This window comes from Lytechinus variegatus, chromosome 1, assembly GCF_018143015.1.
Source record: "Lytechinus variegatus isolate NC3 chromosome 1, Lvar_3.0, whole genome shotgun sequence".
In the NCBI taxonomy this organism is placed as follows: domain Eukaryota; kingdom Metazoa; phylum Echinodermata; class Echinoidea; order Temnopleuroida; family Toxopneustidae; genus Lytechinus; species Lytechinus variegatus.
Genome location: NC_054740.1, coordinates 34,687,514 through 34,715,481, shown reverse-complemented (window position 1 = coordinate 34,715,481; position 27,968 = coordinate 34,687,514). Strand labels below are relative to the sequence as shown.

At 35.5% G+C, this 27,968-nt stretch overlaps 1 protein-coding gene across 1 annotated transcript in view; it reads right to left on the bottom strand.

Moving 5' to 3' along the window:
* The window catches only part of LOC446166 (embryonic blastocoelar extracellular matrix protein precursor), a 45,912-nt gene extending 18,901 nt beyond the window's left edge, over positions 1 to 27,011 (bottom strand). The window contains exons 1-7 of the mRNA XM_041605225.1: positions 26,838 to 27,011; positions 26,212 to 26,442; positions 21,223 to 21,351; positions 19,000 to 19,251; positions 5,902 to 6,051; positions 2,219 to 2,428; positions 200 to 397 (exon numbers count right to left, since the gene is read on the bottom strand). Of these exons, the coding sequence (XP_041461159.1) occupies positions 200 to 397; positions 2,219 to 2,428; positions 5,902 to 6,051; positions 19,000 to 19,251; positions 21,223 to 21,351; positions 26,212 to 26,269 (997 nt within the window). The 5' untranslated portion in view covers positions 26,270 to 26,442; positions 26,838 to 27,011. The remainder of the gene's footprint in view (positions 1 to 199; positions 398 to 2,218; positions 2,429 to 5,901; positions 6,052 to 18,999; positions 19,252 to 21,222; positions 21,352 to 26,211; positions 26,443 to 26,837) is intronic.
* Positions 27,012 to 27,968: the final 957 nt, after the last annotated feature.

Here is a 27,968-nt window from a genome sequence, read left to right as displayed (position 1 = left end):
CTTTTAAGCTGCTCTAGAAATAAAACTGGTTCATCAAAGTTTTCACCTTGATCTAAGTCTTTATAATAGCATGTTTTATGACTTTTCAAAACATTTTTCTGTAAGAAAATCAATCATTATGATGTAGTAACAAAGTCCTTCCATTGTGTCTACATAAACTTTTCCAGAGGAGGTTTGAACCCTGAATCATCATACTCACCAGGCAAGAAGGTGATGATGGAAGCCTCGGTGTTTGGTCTCTCATCGTAATCCATCATAACCTGAGCGGATCCTTGCCGGGTGTAGCAACGGACAGAGCTCTCGATAGACAGATCTCCAGAGCGAACAACCTCAGCGGTGATTCTGATGTCATTCTCGTTGACTTCGTAAGTTGGGTGTCTGAATTCAACCTTGGGCACTGGAATTGGAGAGAAAGGAAAATCATAGATTTGTTAGAGTCTGGAAAGTTCTTACTAACAAGAGGTTAACTTTATTTGGGTAGCAGATCAACACTAATATTAATGGAAGCATCAAGATAAAACCAAATGTATTTACTTCATAATCATCTCAAATAATTCAAGGCTTGCATGATACAGAAGCCACTTTTCTTCTCTTTGTGACGAGTTGAAATTAAATTGTCTGTATCCCCCACAATGAAAAATCATTTGATTGCAACCTGACAAAAATAGCCTATAAAACTATCATGTTTGATTAATAAACTACCCTCAAACTCTGATACATATCTACATGCCTTCATTATGTTGGCTTGATTGAAATATATAACCTAAATGCAAACACAACTAGATACCCATAAAAATATCCTTTGTAACCCCCTTCTACCCTGTATGTATTCCTCATTTTACCCCAAATTCCACTTCAAAACAGAAAGTAACTAAATTAGTTGCACCTGCAATTTGAAGGAAATCCTGTATATCAAAACATGTCTGTGACATACCAACTGCTCTATGACTAAATAGTTCTTCAAATACTGTATACCCTAATGGATTGTGAGGATTTCACTAGAATCAAGAAAGCTGGTTCCATGTCATTGTCAAGATCTTTATCCATCTCATGTTAAAATCTTATTCTAACCCTCAGGACGATATGATAGGTGTCACACATTTGTTCCCAATAGAAGTACTGTTTGGCTGCGAAGGAAGGAGGTGACTGCTTCATGTTTTTGACGGAAATTTGGAGCTGTTTCAAATTTCTCCACCAATTATCTCCTGTCTTGTTTACCCCCCTCCCACTCAAAATTCTAGGTGGTTGAGGTTAATTTCTTGTATGAACTCTCCGTCTCCGAGGGTTGTTTCGGGGACTGCAATTACATGATATGAGATAGTGTGTGGGCTGGGGAATTGTTAGAGTAAGAAATTGAGATAAAGATGAGCTATTGGATCCTCTCTGCCCATATTGGTTTTCAAATAACATGGATGCCTCTGACATTCTTTGAAGATATCATCTAGATGCTACTGTCAACAAGTGTTTATGTCTAACTCATGAATCATCATAAGTACCTGAAAAACAGTGGCATTCAGCTCACCTCCCCCCCTTCCCTCTATCTAATGCATATCCAAAAGAAACATGTGGCGTAATAAACATTTCCTGTATTACACCTCATATTTCTGACATTACTTAAGATGTGACGCCTGTCTTTGCTTCATGCCTTAAGACATCAAGAGTTAAGACAAGGTTGTCTTTCTTGATTCTCCGCCATTATTGCACCTGGCCTTTCAGATATGTGCAATTACATAATCTAATAAAGACAAATATTAGGAGGGGAGGAAAGGGCAGTTGCCAGTGTTTGAATAACTTGAATGTGTTTGATCATTTCTGGCAAGTATTCATATACTTGCAACTACACTTTCAACCTGATAAAACTTGGGACTGTTTTGATCAAGTAGCATGCTGGAATACAGGTATCTTGGCTGGACAAGTGATATTTGTTTTCATCAGAAGCGAGGCAAGTACTTTGGTGACTGATCAGGAAAAGTCAACGTCATTTTCTTCATTAATTAGCCTGAATACTTTGATTACACATGAAGTAACCTGAAAGAACAACAAGTAAATTTCACCGTCTCATAACTTTTCTCCGACTCCCCCCCCCCAATGGTCAACTCCTTCAACTGATAAACTGTCCTGTGCCATAACTGGTTAACCATAATGACTCTTTCTTATCTATTCCTTGTTACACATTCGGCCCATCTTCTGTGACCCCTTCCCATTCCTCTCCACTTACGATCAGAGATGGTATCATTGATGGTGATGACTGTCTTTGATGGGGCTCCAAGGACACCGTTCATGGGCATGTTGAGGACAAGCTCAAAGGTCTCTGGTCCCTCAAGACGGGGCTGACCACGGTCATCGATGATGTAGACCTTGACAGTCTGCTGGTTGACTCCTGGAGCAAAGTCCAGGTTGCGGCTGATACCAGCGTAGTCTTCACCAGCTGAAAAGAAGAAATAAAATAATCAAATGTCAGAAGAAATAAAATAATCAAATGTCATCATTTGTCTGAAGAACACTAAATTTTATCTCTCATTTATTCATTGGATTACAACTGAATAGATATGACCAACACAATCATAAATAAACTTCAAAACACATTTGAAAATTGAAATATAAAGAAGAAATTCCTTTCAAAGTTATTATTCACAAATCTAATCTACCATATTCTGACTAAATCTAACACATGATACACTGTCAGCAAAATGGCGACATTAGAACACAAAGCATGCATGAATCTTCTTGGAAAACAAAAGGAAATTAAATGAAGGAACATCAGCAGCCTGTCTAACAACTGTCCTGTTTCATATTCTGAATCTTTCACAACCAAACATTTTGACACGTAAACAATGGACGCAAAGCAAAATAAATAGACAGTCACTGTGGGGGGGGTTCCTTGTAATTAACAACAGAAAATGTTTAAAAGACTTTCTTTGCAAAATATAAAATGAAGGCCAAATTCAATAAGAACAAAAAAAAATCCCCCCAAATAAATTCAAATTGCATGGTGGTATCAAACTTTGTCAAAACTGACCAGTGTTTGAAAATACAGTAGTAGACCTCTGAATATGATTCAAATTGTACAGATTAAACTCCCATGTGATTCTTTTAAAAGACGACATAATACCTTTTAACACCTTTGGAAAATGTCAAGTAGAGGTAAGGAGAACAGGTGTTGATTAATCCTACATGACACACTCCCAGGTATGTTGTAAAAAATATGATTCTCATGGATTAGACATCAGGATGAAGGTTTGCTAGACATGTTTTCTTAATTAACAATGCATTACTCATCTTTAATTCAAAGCTACATGGATATCATGTACCTGGGACCAGGGTGAATTTACTATTTGAGAGCATGTAACATCAGGCATAGGATTCTTGATACCACAAATTTGCTTCCGGGCAATCACATGTTTGTTTCCATGGATCACATCAATTATTACACCTTGTTAGTAATAATGAGTATGATAACATAGGTCCCAGGTGTGTGAAACCACATAATGACAAAATGTCATATGGCATTAAGCCATTATATCACATGGAATTATTTGATGATCACCCCCCCCCCCTAGATTTCAAAGCTTATAATATGCATTGCCCAGTGCTTGAAAGTTTTTCTTAAATCCTTATCATTATGACAAAATGAGCAAAAAAAAAATTTACAATAAAATTGCAACAAAAACAACACTTATAAAAATATGTAATAACAAAACAATAGTAGTGACAAAAGTGGGCAAAATGAAAGACAATATGAAAATGAAATGAACCCCCCCAAAAAAAATCAGGGAAAAAACTACATGCAACATATTCATGCATAAGCCCTAATGAACTAAGAGCATCAACGTCATACTAAATAACTGGTAGAGCACAATACCAATGAAATAAAAAGAGAGACTGGCATATTAATTAGTAATTTTACCAATTTTCTTTCAATGAAGCAGGAAATTGAAATAAAAAATGAGATGGTAAGGTAATCATTATAAATATCAAAAGAGATGAGAAATATTGTAACCTTCATAACCTTAACATATAAATTGTCATTATATAAAACAGGTAACTTATATCATTCCCATATGAATGAAATTGGCAAATATATTATTTTGTCATTTATATTCAGTAATATCTAGACATATGCAAGCTTCTGCATTTAAGTCAGATATCGCATGATAAAGCAGTATAAATGCCCCAAATTCAGAAAGTGGATGGGAGGGGGCACTCGTCTGTCAAGACCCTAGTACTAAGGAACTGAACTGTCAGGTATTATCAGTGTATCTGAGTTGTGAAGGCTATTGGCAAGGGATAACATGATAAAGGAAGTGATGCCTTCATTCTTGAAATTAATTTGATATGAAATGAACAAAATTATATCAAGTCATCCCAGGAATCTTGAAGGCCATATTCTATTAGACCCTACCATTCTGTTGAGTTTTGGTCTGTATTTATCATTATCACCATGATTATTTTTTTTCATATAAACATTATGAATTATAAATGAAGTAATTTCCCACTTGACCAAGAATACAATATATGGTTCTATAATCGAGGATATTTGTTCATCAATTTGGGAAAGAAAGAAATTTAGATTCAGCCAACAACTGTCCATGTACCATGTTATCCAATCAATATACTATACACTTGAAATTTATAATGGAGTAGAACCAGGGGCACGAAAGCATTTTAAAAAAATGTCTTGTGACATTGAACAATTAAAACAAATTTGGTTTAACCAATCAGAGGTTACAATCTCAGGAGCTTCTAACAGCTGTGAGCAAAACTCACTGACAAATAGCTTTTAGAAAATGCATCCCAGTGCATCACTTGTCCTCAATCTAACCATGTCCATCTTGGAATAAAATTGAAAATTGAAGGAAATAGTGATCTGGACATCCCTCTTTGATGATATAATGTGATGGGAATCCCTTTAAATCTAGGCAGGAAATCACTTTCAGATCAACCCTGATTCAAAGTGATCTCGAAGCCAAGATCTCTCAAGCCAAAAAGATTTCGTCTTTAGTGGATTTTGGGCTACTGTTGTTACTTTAGCAAGTATTTTGAAGATGCTATGCAGAGTGTCTGGAATCGTGTAATAACAATAAGACTTGCACTCTTACTTTATCAATTGGTATTATGCAAAAGGAGAAATAATGTGCATTTTGTATTCTTGCCACGTATGCTGTTCACTATTTTTCAGAAGTGATATTTACCCTTATCATGAAACCCATATAAATGCTCATTCATCACGTATTTAATATGGAAAGTACAATTCAAAAGTTCTAATGATCAATGAAGCTTATAAACAGGACAAAAAAGGGTAAATTTTTGATGATCCTGCAGATGCGTTTAAAGTTAACAAACAATCTCATTAGTTTGCGTTGCTATCAACTAAAAACTATAATATGGCTTTCTGTATTTAAGTCATTAAGTTAGATCTCATTATGAAGCTTCTTTCCAAAGTTACATCCTTCAAAATGACCCATGGGAGAAGGGGTTAAGGAGTGGGCTCTCAACCAGGTAATGGAATTATAATGATGTCAACATTTTTTTCCCAGGATGCATTTCAAATGAAAAGGAAGCCCTCTATAGTCTATGAATAACAGGCTTTCACTCCTCCTGAGGTTTCAGAATGTCAAAATATATACCACTCCTAAGGACTCTAAAATAGAATACTCTGAAACCATAGGACTATTTCACTACCATCAGAATGTTAACATTATTTAAATAAACATCTTTATGAAGACATTTGCAGGTTGGCAGATGTTTTATATCATTGTAGCCAAGTGACCATCACAACTTCACATCTAATACTTATACTGTATAAGTGAAATTGTTGCAACATATCATTTTCATGTCTTATACCATAATGGATAACGAAAAAGCAATGGTTTTATGAAGGGTTAACCAATGGATACTCACCAACAGCAGAGACAGGGTTGGAGGCACGGGATCGGACAGTGACGGAGGCCATCTTGGATACATCGGTTCCTGTCCTGAAGACGGTGACCTCAACAAATGGAGCATTCTCATCAACCTTGTATTCTGGCTCACCAAAGTAGAATGATGGAACTAAAATGAAAGAAGAACATGATTCCATTAGAACTTTTTTGCTTGTACCTTTCAGCATTTACTCTATTTTGTACTAGACAATATATGTGAATACATGCATATTTTTATCTGAATCTCTTGATGTCAGAAAATGTGATTGTAATGTTAACATGATAAAAAGAAACGAAACAAACTATTTTAAACATGTAAACTCTATATGGATGATATAGACAAAACAAATACTCTTGGAGAAAAAAAATAGAGAAGGATTCAATCATATTTGAACCTTTCTTTTAAAAGAGGGTGTACGTAGAATAATATGTTCACTACAAGAAAGATTTGTTATATAACAGTTGCTTTCATTTTTAGAAAACATGTTTAAAACACTTTTTTGAAGCTTCAATCTATCTTATGCATTCTATGTCATCAAATGAGGGAGAAAATTATGGGTTTTGGTGTAAATTTATCATCCATGGAAGAGAGAGACCATTCCAATTCATTAAACCAGAAACCATGCATTGCACCCCATTCTTCTTATCCTTATAACTTCCTCTTTTCATCAGAATCACATAAAATATTCAGATGAACTGTGAGTGACTTCACTCTAACATTATTTCAGAATTTGGGCCAGAAGGCCACCTTTTTTGTGCTAATGGTTTCTCTTCAGTGGCCTCTAGCAGAGGGATGACATGCACCAATGATGCGATCCATTCACTGGTATGCTATCTCATCTCACTCAACTATTATTCTTACATCAATTCCAAAGATTTACTGACCCAATACTGACCTCTCCCAGTGAGATTTTGATTGAAAGGACAACGTACAAAGGCATATGTGGGACCAAGGCTTCAATTGCACATTTACGTCAACTCACAGTTTTCAGAGATTAATAACTTACAAGTGCACAGGTGCTCATCAAAGAGTAGGTGATCCCAAATTTGACATGGTATGGATTTCACAAGATTTTATCGCTTGATAAATTGATTGAAATGACAAAAGACAATGGACGAAGTGATATTCATGATAATATCTTAAATCAACAGTGTCATAAAACAGCAACAAGTGTTTTGATTTTTTTCTATTAACAATGTTATATGCTTGTAACTAATAATGATTTGAACTGATCTGTTTGTGTGTGCAGTAAGGTGATAAGAAAAGAAAACATGTGGATCAAATTTATTGACATGGCATAGACATTTATGGATTTGCAAACAAGCAGGCCAATATAGAAATTACCAAAATGTTTTCTAAACTGTAAAAAAAACACCTTTCTAAGACCTAACATGTGCTTTTAAAAATCACATAGAGCCCCCCCCCCCTATTTCATTTCCACAAAATGGCTTCCCCTTAAAATATTTAATTGGCTGATTAATCACACTCCACATTTGAAGGGTTGCCAATTTGAATCAACACTGATTTTCTGCTTTTGCTTTTGTGTTTCTATATTGACTAACACAAAATCATAGCCAGGGGACCACTAATTATTATTATCCCTTAGATATAAACAAATCCTATGAGGCAAAGAAAGGAATCATTATTGGTGGGTCTTCCTTTTGATTTGAAAGCAAAAGATCTTTGCAAATCACCTCTTTTTAGTTATACAGGCTTCAGTTCAGTTGGAAAAATTAACAAACCCTAAGTAAATAATTGCCAACAGTTGTAGATTTTAGGAGTATTCAACTTGCCAAGGGGCCATTATTTAGTCTGGGATCAATTTCAATCTTTAAATTGGAAAAGCAGGTAATTTTTAGCACAACTACTTTATAAATAGATCCTTTTTTCTCAGCTTTAATTTGTCATTGGGAAGAGAGTGTAAATGCAAATTTTTGGCTTTAATACCAAGTGAATCATTAGTAACTTCATTGATCATAATTATTTTCTAGGTGTCAAATAACTATTTGTCTAGGTAGGGGGTGTTGATGTAGGGTTTTGATTAATCAACCATAGACATTCAATGTAATGGTTATCCTCTTAAAATTGTCCAAGACAAGACTCATATGACATACAAGTTTGTAATTATTGCAAATAAACTGAATAACCTAAACAATCTTAAAGTTGTTCCTAAAGAAATTGTTTTAGATACTATTGATATCTATGTGTATGGATGTGTTTGTCCTCCATTTTCAATGAACATTATGTTATTGAAAATGTGAGGACTAAAATATATCCCCTTTTTATATATCTGCTCTACAATATTCATGTGTACATTTAGCCTCTGAAAATAAATTCTGCAGTTACAATTCACAACCATGTTTATCAATTGAATGACTGACTTCTGAACATTTTCAAGATGACATTGATATAAAAACATATGACTATCACACTAATTGTTTACCTTTGTGTTCATGGACTTGATGATTATACTGTCAATGTTTTGCATCTTCCTAATAGGCAACAATTTCTTTAATTTTTTGTTGCTTACTATTTACAATTCAGAATAGCTCATATATTGGCAATAAGAATAAACTAACAACATTGCATAATTGAACACCCAAGGTGTTATGAGGTGATAATTCAAATATGTTTACCAATATTGTGAATGTATGCATCCACATTGGCTCAGAATTAGACCGATAGAAGCAGTTATCACCTGACTCGGCTATTGGATTAATTAACCCAAATTTTTACGAAGCTCATCTAGGAAAGGTCTAATTTCGGGATAACATCAGGAGTTTGCCTCAACCAAACCCCATACGTCTGCTCCCCCTTCCTCTTTCAAAATCTAATACTAGCTTAAACATTTTTAATTGGCAAATTAAGAATTTGACCTCAGCAGGTTAATAGGGTTTTTACATTTTGCTGTTTTCTGGTACAAGTATAATAACATATGTGCAATATCTTACTTCGATACTGCCTGACAAATACTTTTCATAAACTACTAAATCACAATGAAAAGCATTGGATGTATCTGAATTAATAAATTTATTTAGTTCAAGGTGCTTGATGAAATTAATTCTATGTTGTGTTTATTACTCTGGTAATAAGCATTTCACAATTCATTTTTAAATTGAGCTTATTTGCCAAGACTACTTGATGGGGTCAGGGATAGGGGAAAGGAAGAGGGGGTTGAAGTGAGAGAGGGAGTATAAAGGAAACAAGTTTATTTTAGAGGAGACTGGATTGGTTACAGATGGTTTCCTGCCTATTCACAACTTGACCATTAGAGGGGGCCCTTTAGTCTTTTGGAGGGGGTGGGTCATGTTCCCTACTGTCAAGAAGTTGCTCATTTGGGGGCAAAGATGAAAAAGAAAAATAAAGTAACAGCCACACAAAGCTTTCACTTCATAAAACAGCATGATATATTAAAGTGTGATGTAATATGTATTTTAAGTAGGCTGAATGTGTAGGCATTGATGAAATGGGCAGCTTTGCACTGCCAATTTACACCAAATCTACATCAAAGTCCAGCAGAGACTCTACAGATGACTGAATGCAATGTCATTAGGTCATCTATTAAAGGAGGTCACCAACATGATGCCAGTCATAGAATTACCCAAATAAAAGGGGTTACAAAATCTCTAGGTCTCCATCAGGTTTTGTACATTGTGACAGGCCTATCTATATCAATGACTAACACAATAACTGTTTGTGTCTGCTCAATTTGTCACAAAGGAGATATTATTCAGTTTCTGATAGGAATTTTGTGAACATGGATGATTTATGGATTTAGTTGCAAGGTTTTATATCTCCTAAAGTGTCTTTTCAATGCATTCCTCTGCATTCTGGATGACATATTATTTGTGAAAGCCATTATATTAACACTTTTATCACAATTTAAAGACATAATAGAGTTTGTGGTTACAATGACTGTTAATGTTTACTATTACAGTGTAGGGATAGATTATCCAAAATTACTTAAAATGAGTAAGGCTAAATTATACAGGTTTAAAAGATTTCCATTCAAAAATTTGCTTTATATCAATTTAATAGACCACACATGATATCATCAAATTGGGAGAATGTAACAACATTTGAAGGTTGAATAATCTGAATTGAAATCTAGAACAAATTTGGACCAAACCTTTAGGAAGAACACCTAATTTCACTTTGAGGAGCCAAGATGAATGTGCATGTTATGTGCTCTTAATGGGGGCCCCTGAACCCCTGAGGGAAACATTATGTAGTTCTGGTCCCAATTAAACCTACATCATCCTATTTTCAGGAGGACAATGTTCTCCCTTATTCCAATAAAATGTTAAACAGGTTGGCAGGCATCCTCCCTAGGATTCTAAACCCGATGGGGGTTAAGGTATGGGGGGAACCTCATTATTTGAAATTCATCCACCTGGAACCCCAAAAAAGGACCCCTACATACTTCCAGCTCCCTGTAAAAATAATCAAATTTCTTGACTTTATGAAGGGATGAGAGAACGGTATCATATCAAGTTACAAACATACCGCCCATGTGCTCCGTATTTGTGTGCAATGTTAGGGGTTTTGAACTTGAGATGCACTCTTGCATACTCTTTAGATTATCATAGAAGTCATATAGATGAAACAAAAATCATTGCATTTAAGTATAACCTAGATGATGGGAAATTACATTTTAAATGTGCACAGTCATTATTCAATCCACCAAATAATGTATTATGATGACAATATTAATAAAAATTACAATATAGGGCACATTCAGTTCATTTTTTTTCACTAAGTTACAAAGCTACATGTTGGTAAAAAAAGCTATATTCTGGTATTTGTGTGCCATTTCTCTTGCTTATTTTGGCAATTCAGAACACTTCCGATTGTTTCTTTGCACTGACTAAAGCCTCAAAATGCACACCTATCTTTTGTAGGCATGGTCAACTCATTACTGCCAATATTTTGCAAGGTTTCTGGATTCTTTGTTCCCTCTCTTCACCAGCCACCCCTGTGCAAACATTTTTTTTTTTTCAAGAAACTTTTATTTTTGTTCTGGAAAGAAAACCACAATGCTACTTTGAACCTCCCGACACTGTTCAGTATTCATGCCCATTACTATTGAAAGTCACATCCACAGAAATGAGACATAAAGACTGAAAGAGTGTGCACCACTTCACGATGGAGTACCTTACATAAACAAAACACAAACAACAAACAAGTGTAGGTGACCGGGCATTGATATTCCTTCAAAATAATACAATGGACTTGTGACTGGGCCTAAATCTTTGTGTTTTGTGCTCAATTTTTTGTGTGTTTTGTGGCTCAAAGTCACTCTGCATCTTAAAGTATGGAAATAGAATCTTCAAATAATCAACTTTAACATTTCCTCAAAGAGTTAGCCTATATTGGAAGTGGAGAGCATGGGGTAGAACAAGAACTAATCTGAAATAAAATCTTTCCTATCTTCTCATTCCTGTAGATTTACAAAAAAATCCAGAACAAATATGCAAAAAAAACACATACATTTTCACGTTTGGAGTTGTACTATATCCTTTGCATTGTTTTGTTTCTATTACTTCTCTCTCATTCTAAGAAAATAAATGAAATATGCAAACAATATGATTTTTATGTTTGGAAAGATTTTGGTAGTTTATTTAAATTCCCAACCAAATCTGCTTTATAGCGAGGTCTGAGGTGAATGTTACATACAAAGCTCTCTGTCCACTTGTTTCAAGAGCATTTTTGACAAGCTTTATGACCTATTTCCCATCAAATAATCCAATTTGTTTCAGGCCAAATTAGTCATAATCATAATGGGACTTTGACCTTCGTATGACAGTCACCAATACATGTCTAGAAATTAAATGCAAACAAAGTGGTGGGTAGCAAGTGGACAGGACTATAGGAACTGCCAATGTAAATTAGAGTCAGGACTTGGTAGGTAGATGCGAAGCAATGTATGCCGATGTCTAGACTTACATGTGGAGAGATAGAGACAGACAGAAAGACAGATTGTTGAGCTACAACATGTAAAAAGACAGAGAAGGGAAATGCAGAGAGAATAAAGTAAGAGAGAGCAAAGTGACAACACACAAAGCAATACAGACGGAGAGACAGTCAGACATAGAGGCACAGAAAACATGAGAATAAAGCCATGTCAAAGAGAGTTCAGATTTTAAATATGGATCTTAAAAGCAAAAAGTAAAAACCAATGTACTTTACAGATGCACCAACAGTTTTTCACATTTGACACCTGGAATAGTCAATGTCAACCACACTGACGAATCAATTTGTATGTCCAAAATCGACCTAATAGTTTAAGCATGATGGAGAAAAGATTCCAGAACGAAACTGAATCTTCTTCAAGTGTCAAGGTGGATTTTGTAAACTATCTAACAAGTGTCTGCAAAATGTATCAACCTCCATGCCGTAAATCAGACTTGAGACTCAAGTTTAGATTATAATGTCCTCATAGATCAACAGGTTTCTGTTAAGGAATAGCATGAAGGATATATCTTGTAAGGATCATGAATCTTAAGTGTTTATTTCTTTAGTATTTAGGTCTCTTGAAGAAGGAATTTGGTTACCAATGTGGAGGTTTCCCAAAATACCAAGGGCCAGAAGATTGGGGATACACTTTTGTCCTGGATTTCTATCATAATATTGCAAAGAGATACCTTGTTCTCAGTACAAGGTCATATTATCAGATCAATGGTGAAAAAAAATTGTTGATCAAAGTTTTCCTTCTCTTAATCTGTCATTGAATTTCATGCATGATGAATCGAATGTGTTTGTGTAAACCAATTTCAAGGATTTCCTGTCACCTGGAAATATTGTTTTGTGTATTCTGTGAAGAAAAAAAAAATTGTTTCTGCTTTGGAAAACTTAATATTTTAAAAACAATTTATGACCGGTGTATTTCCTATCAACATCTGTCTCTATCTAATGGTAATGTAGAAACTGCATCGAGTTAAATAATGCAAAATGTACTTGCTTGAAACTCTTTTCCCAACGCTCTTTATCCTTTTCATCTCATCACTGAGTGAGCAGACAAGCTGGGATGCGACACGGGGTCAACTAGCAAGGTCAAAGTTCATAGCAGTAGGTGTGATGAAGGTGGGAATGAGCCCCTATGGACCCCAATCACCCCCTCAAATAACTGATTGAAAAGGACTGCAGAACTTATTACCAATGCCTAATGCGATGCGATTTTTAGGGCAGATAAACTAATTTGGGACACTGGCTGGTTGGAAGAACCCTCCAACACCCCCCCCCCCCCCTCCTCCTCCTCTGGAAGTGGTTACCAAGGGTCCTTGATTTGGAATAGATCTGACAGATCTTGAATGATAAGTTCATTGTCAGAACCAAAAGCCATTACCAATTTGGGTTGAGTGTGATCTACTTCAGACATACATATAGTGGTTATGTCATTAAACTGAAAAAGAGACTTTGTGAAGCGATCCCACTTGTAGAATTTTGCCGCGTAAAGTATCATTTGCTGTGGTATTCATTTCACTATTGTTCATAATCTAGCCCTTTTTACCATACTGCTTGTGTTTTGTTTGGAATTGATGCATTGATGATGATATATATAAATGATGTTTTCATGTACATACTCCCTACAAAATTTGTTGAATTCACTTAATTTGTGAAATGAATCTTTTTAATCTTCATTGAAACGTATTGCAATCTTTCCAGTTTTATAAGGAAGATAGAAATATGAAAACATATGATTATTCAAATCCAAAAATGATTACTACCTTGTTCAGTGTTTGGAAATCGATGCCCTATTGCATTTCAGGAGACTATGATTTCCTTTGAAAATATGAAAATGGACTATGTAAACAAGTATATTTCTTACAATCTGTTGATATAGGAGGATTTACATTGAGATAACAATCCTAGCTTATCTCCCTTGTTGCTTCCCCTGCTGCATATAATATCTCTCCTCTTCAACTGCAAAATGTCAAAAGATTTTGCTTGATACTAAGACCTTGTTCAAACAGAATGAATAAGTGACTTAAAAGGGATCTTGAGGGGGAAATGGCGCCCAAGGCTCCCCAGCTTGAGTTGGGGAGTCTCTCAAAGGTTATGCTACTGGGGCTACTGTCTGTAGGTGTCACTGTCGAAGGTTTGGTGTGGCGGTTAAAGAGTTCAGGTTATGAATAACTCTGTGTGATTTATTTCATGTTCAAGGGCAAATAAATGAAACTATTGAACCCAAAAGGTAGACATGATGAATAGAGGGGGGTGGGGGTTGAGAGAAAAAGAATCAAGAGGAAGTTTTCATTTATGTGAAGGGGTGGAAGAAAAGCATTTATGAATCATCAAGGATATTTTTCGTTGTTATGAAGTTGCATGCAGACTGGAGGAGGGGGAAGGTGGCCTGGTGAAGTGGCCTGGTGGAGGCGGTTGTGCCACAATTTAACCCAGGCCAATAGGCAATATTTTTCAGGGAACCAATGACAATCCAAAAGCTTTGCTTATATTGACTTTTGAATGATATTATCTATCATTTAAGGAATCATCAACTTGACGATTTAAGGGCTAGAAGTGTTTACATATGCATGTTGCTTTGGTAAAATGTTTATAGTTTGACAGATGTGCCTCAAACGTTAATTGATGTTCAAAGGGGGAGACAAGCGTGTAGGAGGGATAAATGGTGATGTGCCTACTCACAAATACCTAAAGACAATTTTGTTTGGGATGTTCTCTGTAAATGCTTTGAAGATTATATCATGGATCAACAAAGTGAGAGAGGGTTCCAAAGAAAAGTTTAACTTGCCAATTTCCGTGCTAGACATGGGTGTATTTGTAACTGTCAATTTCAGCTCCCATCTCCATGACGATGTCACAAAAAGTAGTCAATTTGAGGAAGGAAAGCATCATTCAAAGGATTAGGGAAGATGAGCGAATCGGACGAGGAAATTCACATCATGCCCAGGGGACAAGGATGCTCGCTTTTTCAGGTCGAGTCTTCACAAATTGTGTTTTTGGATGTGAAATTTGACAGGAGTATTTTGCTACCGTATCTTCTTACAGTTAGTCTTCATTTTATCTTTTTTAATCAAAGCATGGCTTGTCTGTTTTTTAAAGAAATAAATTTTGAATTTAGTCTTCCATTTTCAAAGATCCCTGATCATTTACAAGAAGCAAATTTCAAAATCTGAATAAATATGATGCACCAGCTCACTTCTGACTGTCAACTCGTGTTTATGATTCTAACAACATAAAAGTGATTCTATTTCTTCATACTTTTTCAAAAAAGCTTTTGAAAGGTAGATCCAGTTAAACAAGGAATATTTTCACAAAATGATTTTTACCATGACATGTCTGGCAAATGTAGGGTGATTGGTTCTCAGATGTTAATTTCAGATATAAAGTTGATTGACCAGTGGTAGAAATGGCTTCATCAATCACTTAAACATTCATGATTCATATGAGAAAGTCCTTAACCCATGAACAAATAAATTAAAACCTATCATATTTATCTGTACTCTAAGTTATTCTAAGCTTAATGGTGATTTGATTTTTTTTCTCTACAAAGAAGCACAACTCATAAATTTGATTTTATTGAATATTATTCTTTTCAAGCGTGCAAGAGAAACCTGCAGAAGCTGAAAAGAAAATATTATTGCTTCCTGCAATTCAGTGCTTCCATTTTGAAATAGGAAAGGCAAAATACAAACGATACCTTTCATCTATTCATTAACTCTCCAACTTAAACAAATTCACCTTGAATTAACGGGGTAATTTCAGGAGGGGAAATGCACAAGGATGTTTCGACTATTGACCACTTTTAATTTTTTTTCTTCTCCTTTTGACCTCTTGCAGGTTGGTAGCTTTTGCTCACGTGCCTTTCCCTTAATATATTTTTTTTTTATTCTTCTATCTTTCCATCTGTCTACAACGCTATGTGGATATCTTGCACTTGTTATTCATGCAGTCATCACCGGCAAGCAACCGGCTGATGCAGACTTTTATCGGGAAGCTGACAGGAAGGTTTTCGTCACGACAAGCAATGTTATTTGGGGAGCAAAAACAAAGATCAGCTATTTGTGTAGCTGTGATGATAATTCAGAGTTGTACAAATAATGAATGAACAAAGTGTCAAAATAACAGTGTGATGATTTATTTTCTTGCTTGTGAAAAGAAATTTGTGATCACAAGTTTTTGTTTTCTGCAAAAGCATTTTATCTGTAAATTCAATTGATTTATAAACACTGAAATACTAACCAATGTACCTAATAAGACGTACTCATTAGAATTGTTATGGATACCAATTTAATCTCAGTAATATTGCGCATCTTCAAATTGTCCTAACCTGTGATCATTTCAAATAAATTCGAAAATCAGGAAATTGAAAAAAAAAACGAAGGAAGGCCTGTTTCGAAAAAGGGTAATTTGAAATTATAATTCACATCTCAACATCTTATAAAATCAAATCGAATTGCTCATTTTGGAGATATATATCATGCCATTCCTTATGTTTCTGAACCCAAGTGGGAATGTAGAGCTACCAAATGACCTTCTATGACCTTTCACCTTAAGAATGACCTGAGGGGCTCCAGCAATAAAGGCAGGTAGGGTGTCTGGCCCATTAACTGAAGAGACAGCATGAAAATAAACAATGAGGAGAGGTATGGGAGTTCATGTTCTTTGGGCAATAAACAGAGCTGGTTCTGATGATAGATTTGTGGGTTAGCATTGGAGGAGAAAGCATGTGTGTTATTATAGACCAAGTCAATGCAGAAAGTGTTTCTAGAGTGTTGTATAAATGGACCTTTTGTTCCAAGTATTATTCTTTTTAAAAGGACTGAATATGCTTGATTTTTATCATCTTGAATGAAGTCTATTTGTTCAGGGAGTAAGACCTCAGTGGTTGGTATTTTTGTTAGGAAGGCCCATTTTATACTTATTTCATGATCCTGTTTAATTAGACTTGGTATACCAACATTTTTTTGAATATAGCTGCTTGGTATTACTTTACAAAATGATTTGAGTTTCTATACCAGCAGTATTTTCTGTCATATAATGCTTGAAAGGAATGGGACTGCCATTTTTTTTTTAATTCTGGTCTCCTATTCCATATCAGTCTGACAACTTTCTTAGAAAGAATGAACGTCACCCTTAGCAGTTTCCATTACAGCAAAGTGATTGTTTAGTGGAGAACTTAAAAATAATTCATTTGAGGCAAGTTTTATAATATTAGCTTAATAATAAAAAATCAATCAATCTTTTATTTTCATAAACCAATAAAAGGTGAAAAATTATAATCATTTGTATTCAGGGGTCATTTTTAAAATTCCTTTTTCATGAGTCATGTAAATTGAGCCTTTATAACTTGTGGGGCAAAACTTTTTGATGTCACACTTCTGTTCTCTGCAACTTAGAGGTCACTCAACTTCAACTTCCAATGCCATTACAGGGGAAGGGGCAATAATACAGGCTAGACCTGTGGCTGGCCATGAAATATATGGAAATATCCATAGGATTGATAGAAGGGACAATGGCTTTCTGATGGGGGAAGCATTAAAGGGTCACCAGCGGCAGCAGATTATCCCTCATACTGAATTCCCTTCTCTGTCATAAAGCCCAAATTAGAAACACTTTTTCTATTATTAAGCGGGTGTCAGGGGGATGCTGTATTTGACCAACGTGTTTAAATCTTTCAATCACCTTTAACCTATTTCAAAAGAATAATTTGTAACAAGAAAAACAATGTCAAGGGTATGTGTATTTCCTACATGTGAAATTAATCAGTTCCAATTTGTTACTTTTAAAACTTACTTGAATTCAAAGAATTCAGCAATGGATAATTATTGTATTCTGCCACATCTAAGTGTTGACATCCTCCATAAACTGTATTTTTTTACATTTAAGACACGTGGATATCATTTTTTCTTTTTTACTCTGGCCTAATACAGATATCAAACTTCTTATTTCGTAATCCAACTCTTCTTCCTCAGTCAAAAACTTACAGTCCTATATGATTTTATTAATCTACTTGTAAAAATTTTAAATTTGTCTTTGTTTTATTTGAACTTCAATAATTTGTGAACTTTAATCTGAATTTAATGGTAGGTTTAACATCATAGATTACTAATTGTCATTATATAATTGTTCTATATTGACTTTATTGAACAAAAAGTTAAAATTATTGAATATTTGATTTGACTTTATCCTTGTATCCAAAAGGGGGCAAATCACAATGTGTCACTTCGATTGTATGTACATGTATTTGATTCATGGGATATATTGTAACTAATATGAGGAAGATAATAAACGTGTGAACAAGTTTGGACCCTTATGTTGCAAAGCCCTTATAAATATTACCTCACGGACCCATATTGCTGTGAGCGCGTCAGCGCGTCAGTCTAATTATTCCTATCCTGCGTCATGAGCGGTGGCCGACTCATATTTTGACAACCCCACATTGAGCCTTGCAGGTTGCCGTTGGTGGAATCGTGACACATGAGGGCCTCCACACAACATGAATGTTGTTCCCTAACATGTGGATTGTGTTATGTTGTCATGGCGAGTCAGGATCCAATACATAATGTGCGCCTGGCTTTCATTTTGGAACCAGGTTGGAAGTCGGAGATTGCCCTCTGAACGCAGCCCATGTTTTCATAGTTTTCTCCCTAAAATCACTTCTCATGATCAAACGAGATCTTTCAACATTAAGGTAAAGACTTTTATCCTGTCAATATGGAATGATATCCCATCAGAGAAATGTTAACATATGTGAAGATTTCAAACTTAGAAAATCCCTCATTTCACTGTTGCTAACAGGTTATTCCACGCAATGTCATGAGGAAAGTGGAAAAAATATAGGCCTACTCTAATTTTTATTAAAGTGTAGCAAAACAGAAAATTGTAAAAAGGTGTTCTATTTTTACTAGCTTAATGTTGATTTTTTTTCTTGAGTGATTAAGTTAATCATTTGTCATTTTGATGCTCAGATATTTTGTTTTATTTTTAAGTTCATATTCTCAATGTCTTTCTTTGTTTCTCTTTCATTTGTCCAGTTGAACCCATGTTTCTTTTGACTGTCAATACTCTGTATGAGTAATATAAAGCAGGTATATGTTCCATGCAGATACTTACCATCATCGGTATCGCCAGCAATGATAACATTGATTGCTGAGGGGTTTCCGATCCTGCCACCCATTGGGTTGCTGAGCTTGACTTGGAAGGTCTCATCCTCTTCGTAGAGGGAGTCATCGATGATGAGGATGCGGCAGTAGGCGAGGTCTTCTCCCTTGTCGAAGGCTACCATGTTGTCTGGGTCTTCCTCCATACGGCTGATGTAGTCAGAGAATGAGAGGACTGGGGATGGGTCAGATCCGGTAGCAGAGCCTGTCATCATGAAAGGGAAGAATAAGAATTATATCATCATTCATTTATTGGTATTCACCAAGTCCAAGAAGCAAAATGGCAACCAAAAGATTGGGACTCAATTTAATCCTTATATCTCCAGAGCTTTTTCTCCTATTGTTTTCTCTTGAGGTGATCTTTGCTTCAGTTTTTGTGCATGTTGTGAGAAGAATGGTATCAAACAATTTTGCACCATATTCTTCAGATTTCATTACATCCAAAGCTACAAATAAATAGGTATGAAACTCAAAGATTTTTTTTCTTCTCATGGCATTATTCCATTATTATGGGGGTTTTTTGTCTCACATGAACATATGAATTAATAAATTTTTCCAATAATATCAATCAAAATCATACAAGTATAGTTGCTTTTCAGTCTTTGACCTTTGATTTTGGAGGCCAACCTGTCACCAAAATATTGGCCGTTCTCAGCCCCCATCTTTAAAAGATCAATACATTTCTAATTGGAATAGGATGAGAAGTCAAATACTTGTTCAATGGACAATAAAAGGGTGGTCATTTGGGGGAAATAAAATTTGATAACCAATGTTTGGGACTTTAGCAAAATGAGATTAGCTCCTCCCAGACAGTATTCAATCCTGTAAATATATTGATTTCAAGTTCGACAGATAATACGATTGATTAGCAAATAGGTTTTTATTTGTTTTGTGACTGCCTTACTAAAACATCTTCTGAGTTTAGAAGAAATGAATTAAGAATGCTATTGATTTGGATCTTTCTGGATTTTAAGCTTTATGACACAAACAAGTGGTTGACATAAACATCAGTTTAACCCTCTAATTCATTGATTTTCAGAACAATATACATAATCAATATACCTTAGAACTTACTTTAAAGATATTTAGGAGAAATATTGACTTGTTTAGGGAAGTTTATATTAGGCGATTGCTTTGAGGTCCAAACAGAATTTGGGAGTTCTTTAGGGGGTGATTACAGTACCCTTTAATCGGTTGAGGGAATGAAAGTGGGTTTGTAGTAAAGTTTGATTTAATGCAAGCTTAGATAAGATTGTGATGCAATAGAAAAGTTTTTAAGATTCATCCCTATAGAAATAGCCAGGGTGAATGACTTCTTAAAGGTACCGGTTGAGTGGGCATATTGAAGTCTCGCAGACATGGACCACAGAGAGAACAAAAAGCTTGCTCCCAAAACAATAGAGTGGGGCTTGCTATCATTTAACTGAAGCCGTAGGAATGTGATAGGAGCCAAAAATACTGCATCAATATCTTCCAACATTCTACTCTGTATTATTCTATTTTCACTCTGCTTATCCTACCCTTTTATTCCTCGGCAATAAAACTGGTCCCATACTGGGGGTATATGAATAAGCACACTGTGCCTTTGAAGAACTGCCACACTGAACAATAGTGGCTTGAGTAATGGGATTATAAATGAAAATCTACTTTTAATGACACCTATTTCTTTTTCTAGATGACTATTTCATGAACCCCAATGAATTCCAGATGAAAAAGCACAGACCAACCCTTTAAATATAAAATTCACCGACACAAAGGTTTTTTTTTTAGAGAATCCGCATCCATCCCAGACCATTTGATAATGAAGTGTCACATCGGTCACTAATACAATGATGGAATGACTGCAAGCTGCCCTACTTCAAACAACCTTCTTCTTCTCCATCTAATGTTTCCTCCCATTTTATACAACCATAATAGAATAAGCCGATAGACTATGCCCCCATGACTGACTTTTCTGCCTATGTGACTAACTCATGCTTACATGACTAACTTTTATGCATACAAGCTTAACTTAAGGTCATATTGGGTGCAAGACTTTGATATCTATTATTCACCAGAACCCTACTTGTTATGACCATTTTCTACTTTGGGTATTAAAATTTTAATAAAATGACAGTAACATGTTGTTTGTTGATTCATATTTATTGATCAATTTTCTTCTTTTTTTATATTTTACCTGGCATGGTAGAGCAGCTGGCCATGAGTTCTTGTGAGAGATCTCCAGTACGCCTAATAGGAACAAGGAACTCTCCAATGTCTTCTTCGATCACATAGTTGTCAGGGAGGTCAATAAATACACCAGATTCTGAAAAGAAAAGAAATGATACAAGAATTATCAAAAAGCAATCCTAGAGCCTTTCTTTCAAAAAAATCACAAATCCTACAAAAACTTTGGTTATGTCCAACTTTTGTCAATTGAATGAACACCTTATAACAAATCTCACATTACTGTCAACATCAACAAATCATCACCACCACCACTACCGATACTTGATGGCATTATCGCAATCATCATTACATTCATACTCATCATCATTACTACATTACCACGACCACAACTAACACTTTTCTAGTCATCATTACATTCACAAACTTTGAATCCTTTTCTTACTACAGCTTGCTTACATCTTTAGCCCAGATCTCTAGACTTTGACGTTTGCCAGAACAAATTTAACAATGATTTAAGTTTTTTTTTTTTTTCTGTATGCATAGCAAACCATTAAGCAAATTTGAGTTTGTTCATAAATAGCTGTCCATTCATATTTGTCCATTCATATTATCTTTGAGAAAGCAGTCAACCCCAATGAAGAAAAACCACATATTTAGTATGTGCTAAATGTGGGTTCAGTCAGGATATTCACATAAATTTATTTTAAAAACTAGTTTCAATCAGACTTCTGTATACTTCACTGGTGAAATTGAACTTCATTGAATCCACTGAAGGGCCAAAAAAAATGTTTTCCAAATGGTTCAACTTGGCTGATTTTGCTCATCATCCATGATAGTGCTCATACATTCTGTTTCACTCTGGTGAAGTCAGTAGTCACAATGGTGGAATTGAACAAACAATATTCACCCACGTGTTCATGGTCACCAAAATTAACCTAGATCATACAAGAAAAAAAAGTTTCCAAGACACCATACCAACACCTCTCAGAATGACACCTCTGAATGCCTAATGTTCAGTCAAAAAATTTTCTTCATTGTGAATTGCAACATTCAGCTTGAACTTTTCTTTTGATAGTACAGCTGAACTGTACACCCCTAATTGCTACCGGAACTTCAAGGATGATTTATTGATAAAATATTGAAATTGTTGTAGCATAAGAACTGAAATTGTTTAGATCAAGCACAAAGTTCAAAAAGATTCTTCTTAATTTATTATAATTCACAGCTGATAAAACTTACTACTGCATTTCACTTATCAATTAATGAGTATATTTTAAATCAGATTTGGAAAAATACAAAAAATAGTATGAAGAAAATAAATACATTAAATCAAAATCCACTATTACTCTTTCTTGAATGGATACGATGCAATCATACAGATATTGCACCCCACCTAAAAATTCTTTTTCTTTGATTCCAAGGTACATTCCCAGGCCAGCATCCTTATCCTATACTTTCAATGACTTTTCCATTCTCTATTCCAATATCACTTTCAAATAGGACCAAGAAGGGGTAATCACACCAACTCAGATTCCAAATGAAAATGTTCAGACAGGCGTTTGAGTTTGTAATGTCCTACACTTAACTTATCAGCCCTCGTAACTATTATGCAGGACTGGGTATCCCATTTCAGCAATAAGAAGTCAACTTGTAACCTCTTGGATAGATCCTTGATGATTTTGGTGTGTGATTATCTCCAATTCTTGAACAGACAAGAGCATCACTTGTCGACTGGTCAAATCAAATCACTCCATAATTATTTTGGGACGTGAGAATTTAGCAATTTTTTTGTAAGATGGGATGGTAAGCTACTCAAAAAAAAGGTTGAAAAGGGGACTGTGAAAGAGGGTCAAGATAAAGGGGCACTTTCAGTTGAGTAACAGCGGGGTGTCACTAAGTACAAGAATAACTGTGCAAGATTAATCCAGAGATGGTCTTCCCTAACTTTTGGTTGCTAAGTTTTCCTTGCAGACCTATAAATAGTTCTTTCGTCCATTAATCAAGAGTTTGTACCTTACCTTAGGTATCATTATGACATCTTTTCTTCATTTAATTTTACCAGAAAACCACCATCTGACCTCTGAAATCTGATAATCTGCGATTGGCACTCGATTTATCACGACTATGGTATCATCATCCAAATGCACAAAAGTAGAATTAAGCAACTTTGATTCCTACATTTTTAATGAAGCAAGGTTGGAAGTCTTTAAAATCAACACACTTATCTCAATTTGTAAACCTTGGAGGGAATTGAACACCTAGGCCCTATATTACTGGGCTTCTTCAAATAAAGAATTTAGATTACAAGGCTCAAATAAGGTGATCACTACATCCTAATTACTCCTAAATCTTCTTTCTCGTTTCATGGTTTCGATCAGCAAAAGATTTTGACTAAAAGAAATATCAAGAATTAAATCTTTTCAGTTGGAGAAAGCCAAGAGAAAAAAAAACATTGGACTGTAAAATGTGGACATTCCTAACATATTTCTCTTCATCCTATTTTGTTTATTACATTTATCAATACAAGAAGTTCTACATCCAAACTCTACGTAAGAAGCAGGTTCTTGAACTCATACTTTCACTAAGTAGGAAATATCATTACTTTCCATTTAAATGTTCTTCTTTCAACAATCATATTCTCAACAAATAATGTTTTAGGTTATAACAGCTGGCATCCAATTTTCCTTAAAATAGACCCCTTCCCTTTCAAAAATATTTTTGACAAGCATCATCTTGGGGGACATTCTACCTTAACATTACGATCATGTTCTTTATTCTCTCCTCATCAGAACATGAACATAAAACATTTAACACACTTTCGATTCATTTCTTCCCCATTTCTCTTTTCACTGCCTCTTCACTGAAAAAAAGTATTAGGGCATTGAACCCCTAAAACAGAGATACTTTTGACTTGTCGCCACTCTTTATCCTTTTTTGATTTCCCGATGGACTCATAATTTTCGTGATGTTATTATAGCAGCCATCCTAGCTATCAGATTTCTATTTGCCAGACATATTGAAATAAAAAAACAGTGTATCATTGAGAAATATGTTATGCATTCATAATTTTTAGGTCAGTACAGAAATTAGAACAGTTTCTGCCCTAAATCTACCCTTCATGTTCCCTAAGCAGTCATGATGTAGCTGTTTCTTTGTAGCATCTTGTAGCAAATAGAAGACAAGATTCTGCTTTTGAGGCATTCCTCTAGTTTATTCTTAATTTCATACTTTTTAGATACCAGCACCAGCGCCACCACCCTTTACTACAACCATCCTCCATCACTCATCTAAATATCCTCCACCATTCAATCAGCCCACAATACACCAAACTCTATCTCTTAAGATAGTCATTACCACCATCAATACTTCCAATGATGCAATAAATTCCTCTTAAAATTTCCCTTTCACCTGCTCATCAGGACTAAAGAAGGGGTGCTTTTTTCCAGAATCAGGCTCACCATCCCTGCACCCACAAGAGCACCAACAGATCAATTCTTCTTCCTTAAATTCTTTCCACCCACCCCCTATTGAAAACTAAGGTCTATTTTAATAGTGATCAATTGCCTCCTCCAGGCTGGGATTTGGATTGTCTTCTTCTGACCAAGAACCTCAAAGAAGGTCCAGAACTCCTCTTTTGTGGGTCCCCCAAGCATGAAATAATGGCCCTCTTCTATTCTGAGCCCCCTTTGTCCATGGTTAAATAAAAATGGCTTATAGTGGGTTTAGTATTAAGTGCATCCCCACCCCAACATCCATTTTCGGCTGGTTGATTAAGAAATGAAGCTATTGAAGAAGTCTAGATATCATTGACTGCTTTTTTAATTCAAAGAAACTTGAATGCCAGACTATTTAGATTACAAACCGAGTTAACACAATTAATTTTAAGTCATTTATACAGATCAATATTTTCCCCTGAGCCTACAGTACTTTTATGGCATGTTACCTTTAAATGGCACAAGAAAAAGCAATATCTTACAGCTTTGCTTTCGATAGGCCATTATATCTGTTTGAATCGAGCTCCAACCCCCTATCAACCAAACCTCCCCCCCTCCCTTCAACTTTCCAATATACCTCCATCATTCCTCTCAGTCAGAAGGCCACAGCACTTTCACTCTTTAACAATATTCACCAATTTTTCTTCCAAAATCTGTTGATTCATCACTCATAATGCTCTACCGCTTTTCAGCTGCATTTGCATGGTTTTAATCCTATCTGACTCTTGACTTTACACTGGGCCGACAGCTCAGGCTGCATAAATCACAGGACTTAGCACGGACTGTCCCAGGAAGCCAAAAATGGGGAGCTTATCCAAATGGGATTTGAAACACTTCATATTCAAAAAGCCAAAATGTGGATGGCTTTCCATTTTCTGTATATTATTGTTTACCCCTTTGAAAGTAATGCACCAAGATAAATTACAAACAGCTTTTTTACGTAAGAGAATGCATGGATGCCTTTTTGTAAATATGTTAAAGATTGCAGAAAAGCAACTGCCTCCAGTCTCTATACTCGTTCATTCATTTGCGTCAATCTATATTCATCCTTACAGCTCTACACAGAAAAGTATAATCTCATATCCTACTCTGAAAAATGCTCCAAACTTCAGAGTATTTGTTATGTGAGGCATACATCATTCCTTTATCATTCTTAGAAATGGTTAAATTCTCCATCCATGATAGTTTTATCTGCTTGTATGATTTAAATCAACTTTCTTTTTATTGTTTATTTCTTCCTTCTCCATGTTCTCTTCCTTTAAGTCAGACCCATCATAAATATCATCATCATCACCATCATCTTTATCTTCATCATCATCATTACCATCATCATCATCATCACCAGCATCATCACCACCACCATCATCATCATCATCACCACCACCACCACCACCACCATCATCATCATCATCATCATCATCATCATCACCATCACCATCACCATCACCATCACCATCATCATCATCACCTTCATCACCATCACCATCTCCACTGCCACTTACCATCCTCTGCATCAAAGATGGTCACGACAGCACGGTCGGGATATTCCAACGCGCCCATCACGGGATCGTGGAGGATAATCTCAAACACCTCAGCTTGCTCATAGAGACGGTCGTTGAGGATGCGGACTCTCCAGAATCCTTCGGTCTGTCCTGGGTTGAACTGCACCTGGCGGGCAGACTTGCCACGGAAATCTTCATCAGCAATGGCTGTGCCATCAGCAGTCTGGATGCCTGTAGATATAAAATACAAGATGATGAAACTTTGCGGAAAAACAAATGAAACAAATTTAAGCTACTTTCTTTTACTAACTTGTTTAAATCATTCATAAAAATCACGTATTAGAATACAATTGTTTTCAACTGGGCACAGTACCATTAAAAACCAGTTCTATACAGCTATTTGGATATATGTACTAATTTATCAAATAATTGATATTTTCTGACAATGCAATTTAACATTTTTAGGATGAATGGAAGAGGACTCAAAAGACCTACAGGCAAAAAAAATCAATAATCATTAGAGTTTTATGCATAGTGACTGATGTACTGTATATTTTACTACTCTTGTTAATTGTTTCTTCCAATACAAATCAAATCTATCAAAATCAATCTTAATCTAAACCTACCAACAAATGAGGTTTCTCCAAGGTATCCACGTCGGACGAGCTTGATGTTGAGGTATCGCTCAGTCTCATTCACCTCATAGTATTCCTTCTCCAGTGAAATCCATGACCAGTTCAGACGGAATGGCTGATTGGGTAGAGTGTTGCCTCCTGAAATGGGATTGACCAATGAGAGGAAGGGTTATGGAAATGGTCTTGAAAAAAAAATCAAGGAAGTGTCATTCAAGTATCAACAAAAAAATTGATGTTTAAAACACTTCTAAAACATTGCAAGAAATTGTGAATCAAGTGAAAAATAAAGAAAAGGAGGCTTATTAAGTATGAATGTGGCAAAGAAAAAACTGCAATATCCAAAAGTTTAATAGATATCAGGCAACAAATATTGTTCATTTTTCTCTGTCCCTTACAATTTGAAAAGTGCTCAGGAAGCTCCACAAATAGATGGTCATCCCTAGGTTAAGGTCATTCTGTCCATCTCAAGTCCGGTGGTCATCTTGACCCCCTCTAGTGTCCAGTCGGGGTCAAACTGTGTCTCAAAGAGGTTCAAGTGTAAGCAATTACCGGCTCGACTTGAGACCACAGTCAGTTCAATTACAGTAACAACTTGTTAGTCTAGGTGTAGACAGGTAGGCTAAGGGAAGGAGGGAACTGATATGAAGGACTAGGAACCACAAGGGGATTCAGAAGTAGTCCTCATCTGTACTCAATATCAAAATTAGGAATCGACGGAAAGATCAGGCCTTGATAGGCATACAACTATTCTTTCACCTGCCTTTTACCTATTTTAAATGGCAGCCAAGATTAGGTGGGAACACACTTCGAAATAGGATTCCTGATGGAGAAAAATAATATTTCATAATACATTCATAATTTGTCAAAATCACATTGTGAAATGACATTGTCTTCTTAAAGTTAAGAAAAACAGAACAAAATCTATAGTACCTTGATATCTTCCATAATTAAAAACTGGAAGATAGATACCAGCCGCTAAAAGCTATTCTGGAAGTCATTCCTTCAACGATTCTGCAAATCTATCATCTAACTTTCCCAATACCAAGGGCAAAATTTAAATTTGTCTCCTCTCACTTGTCTTTTGCAGGGATCCACTGATGACAATGATAGCCAGAGTAATAT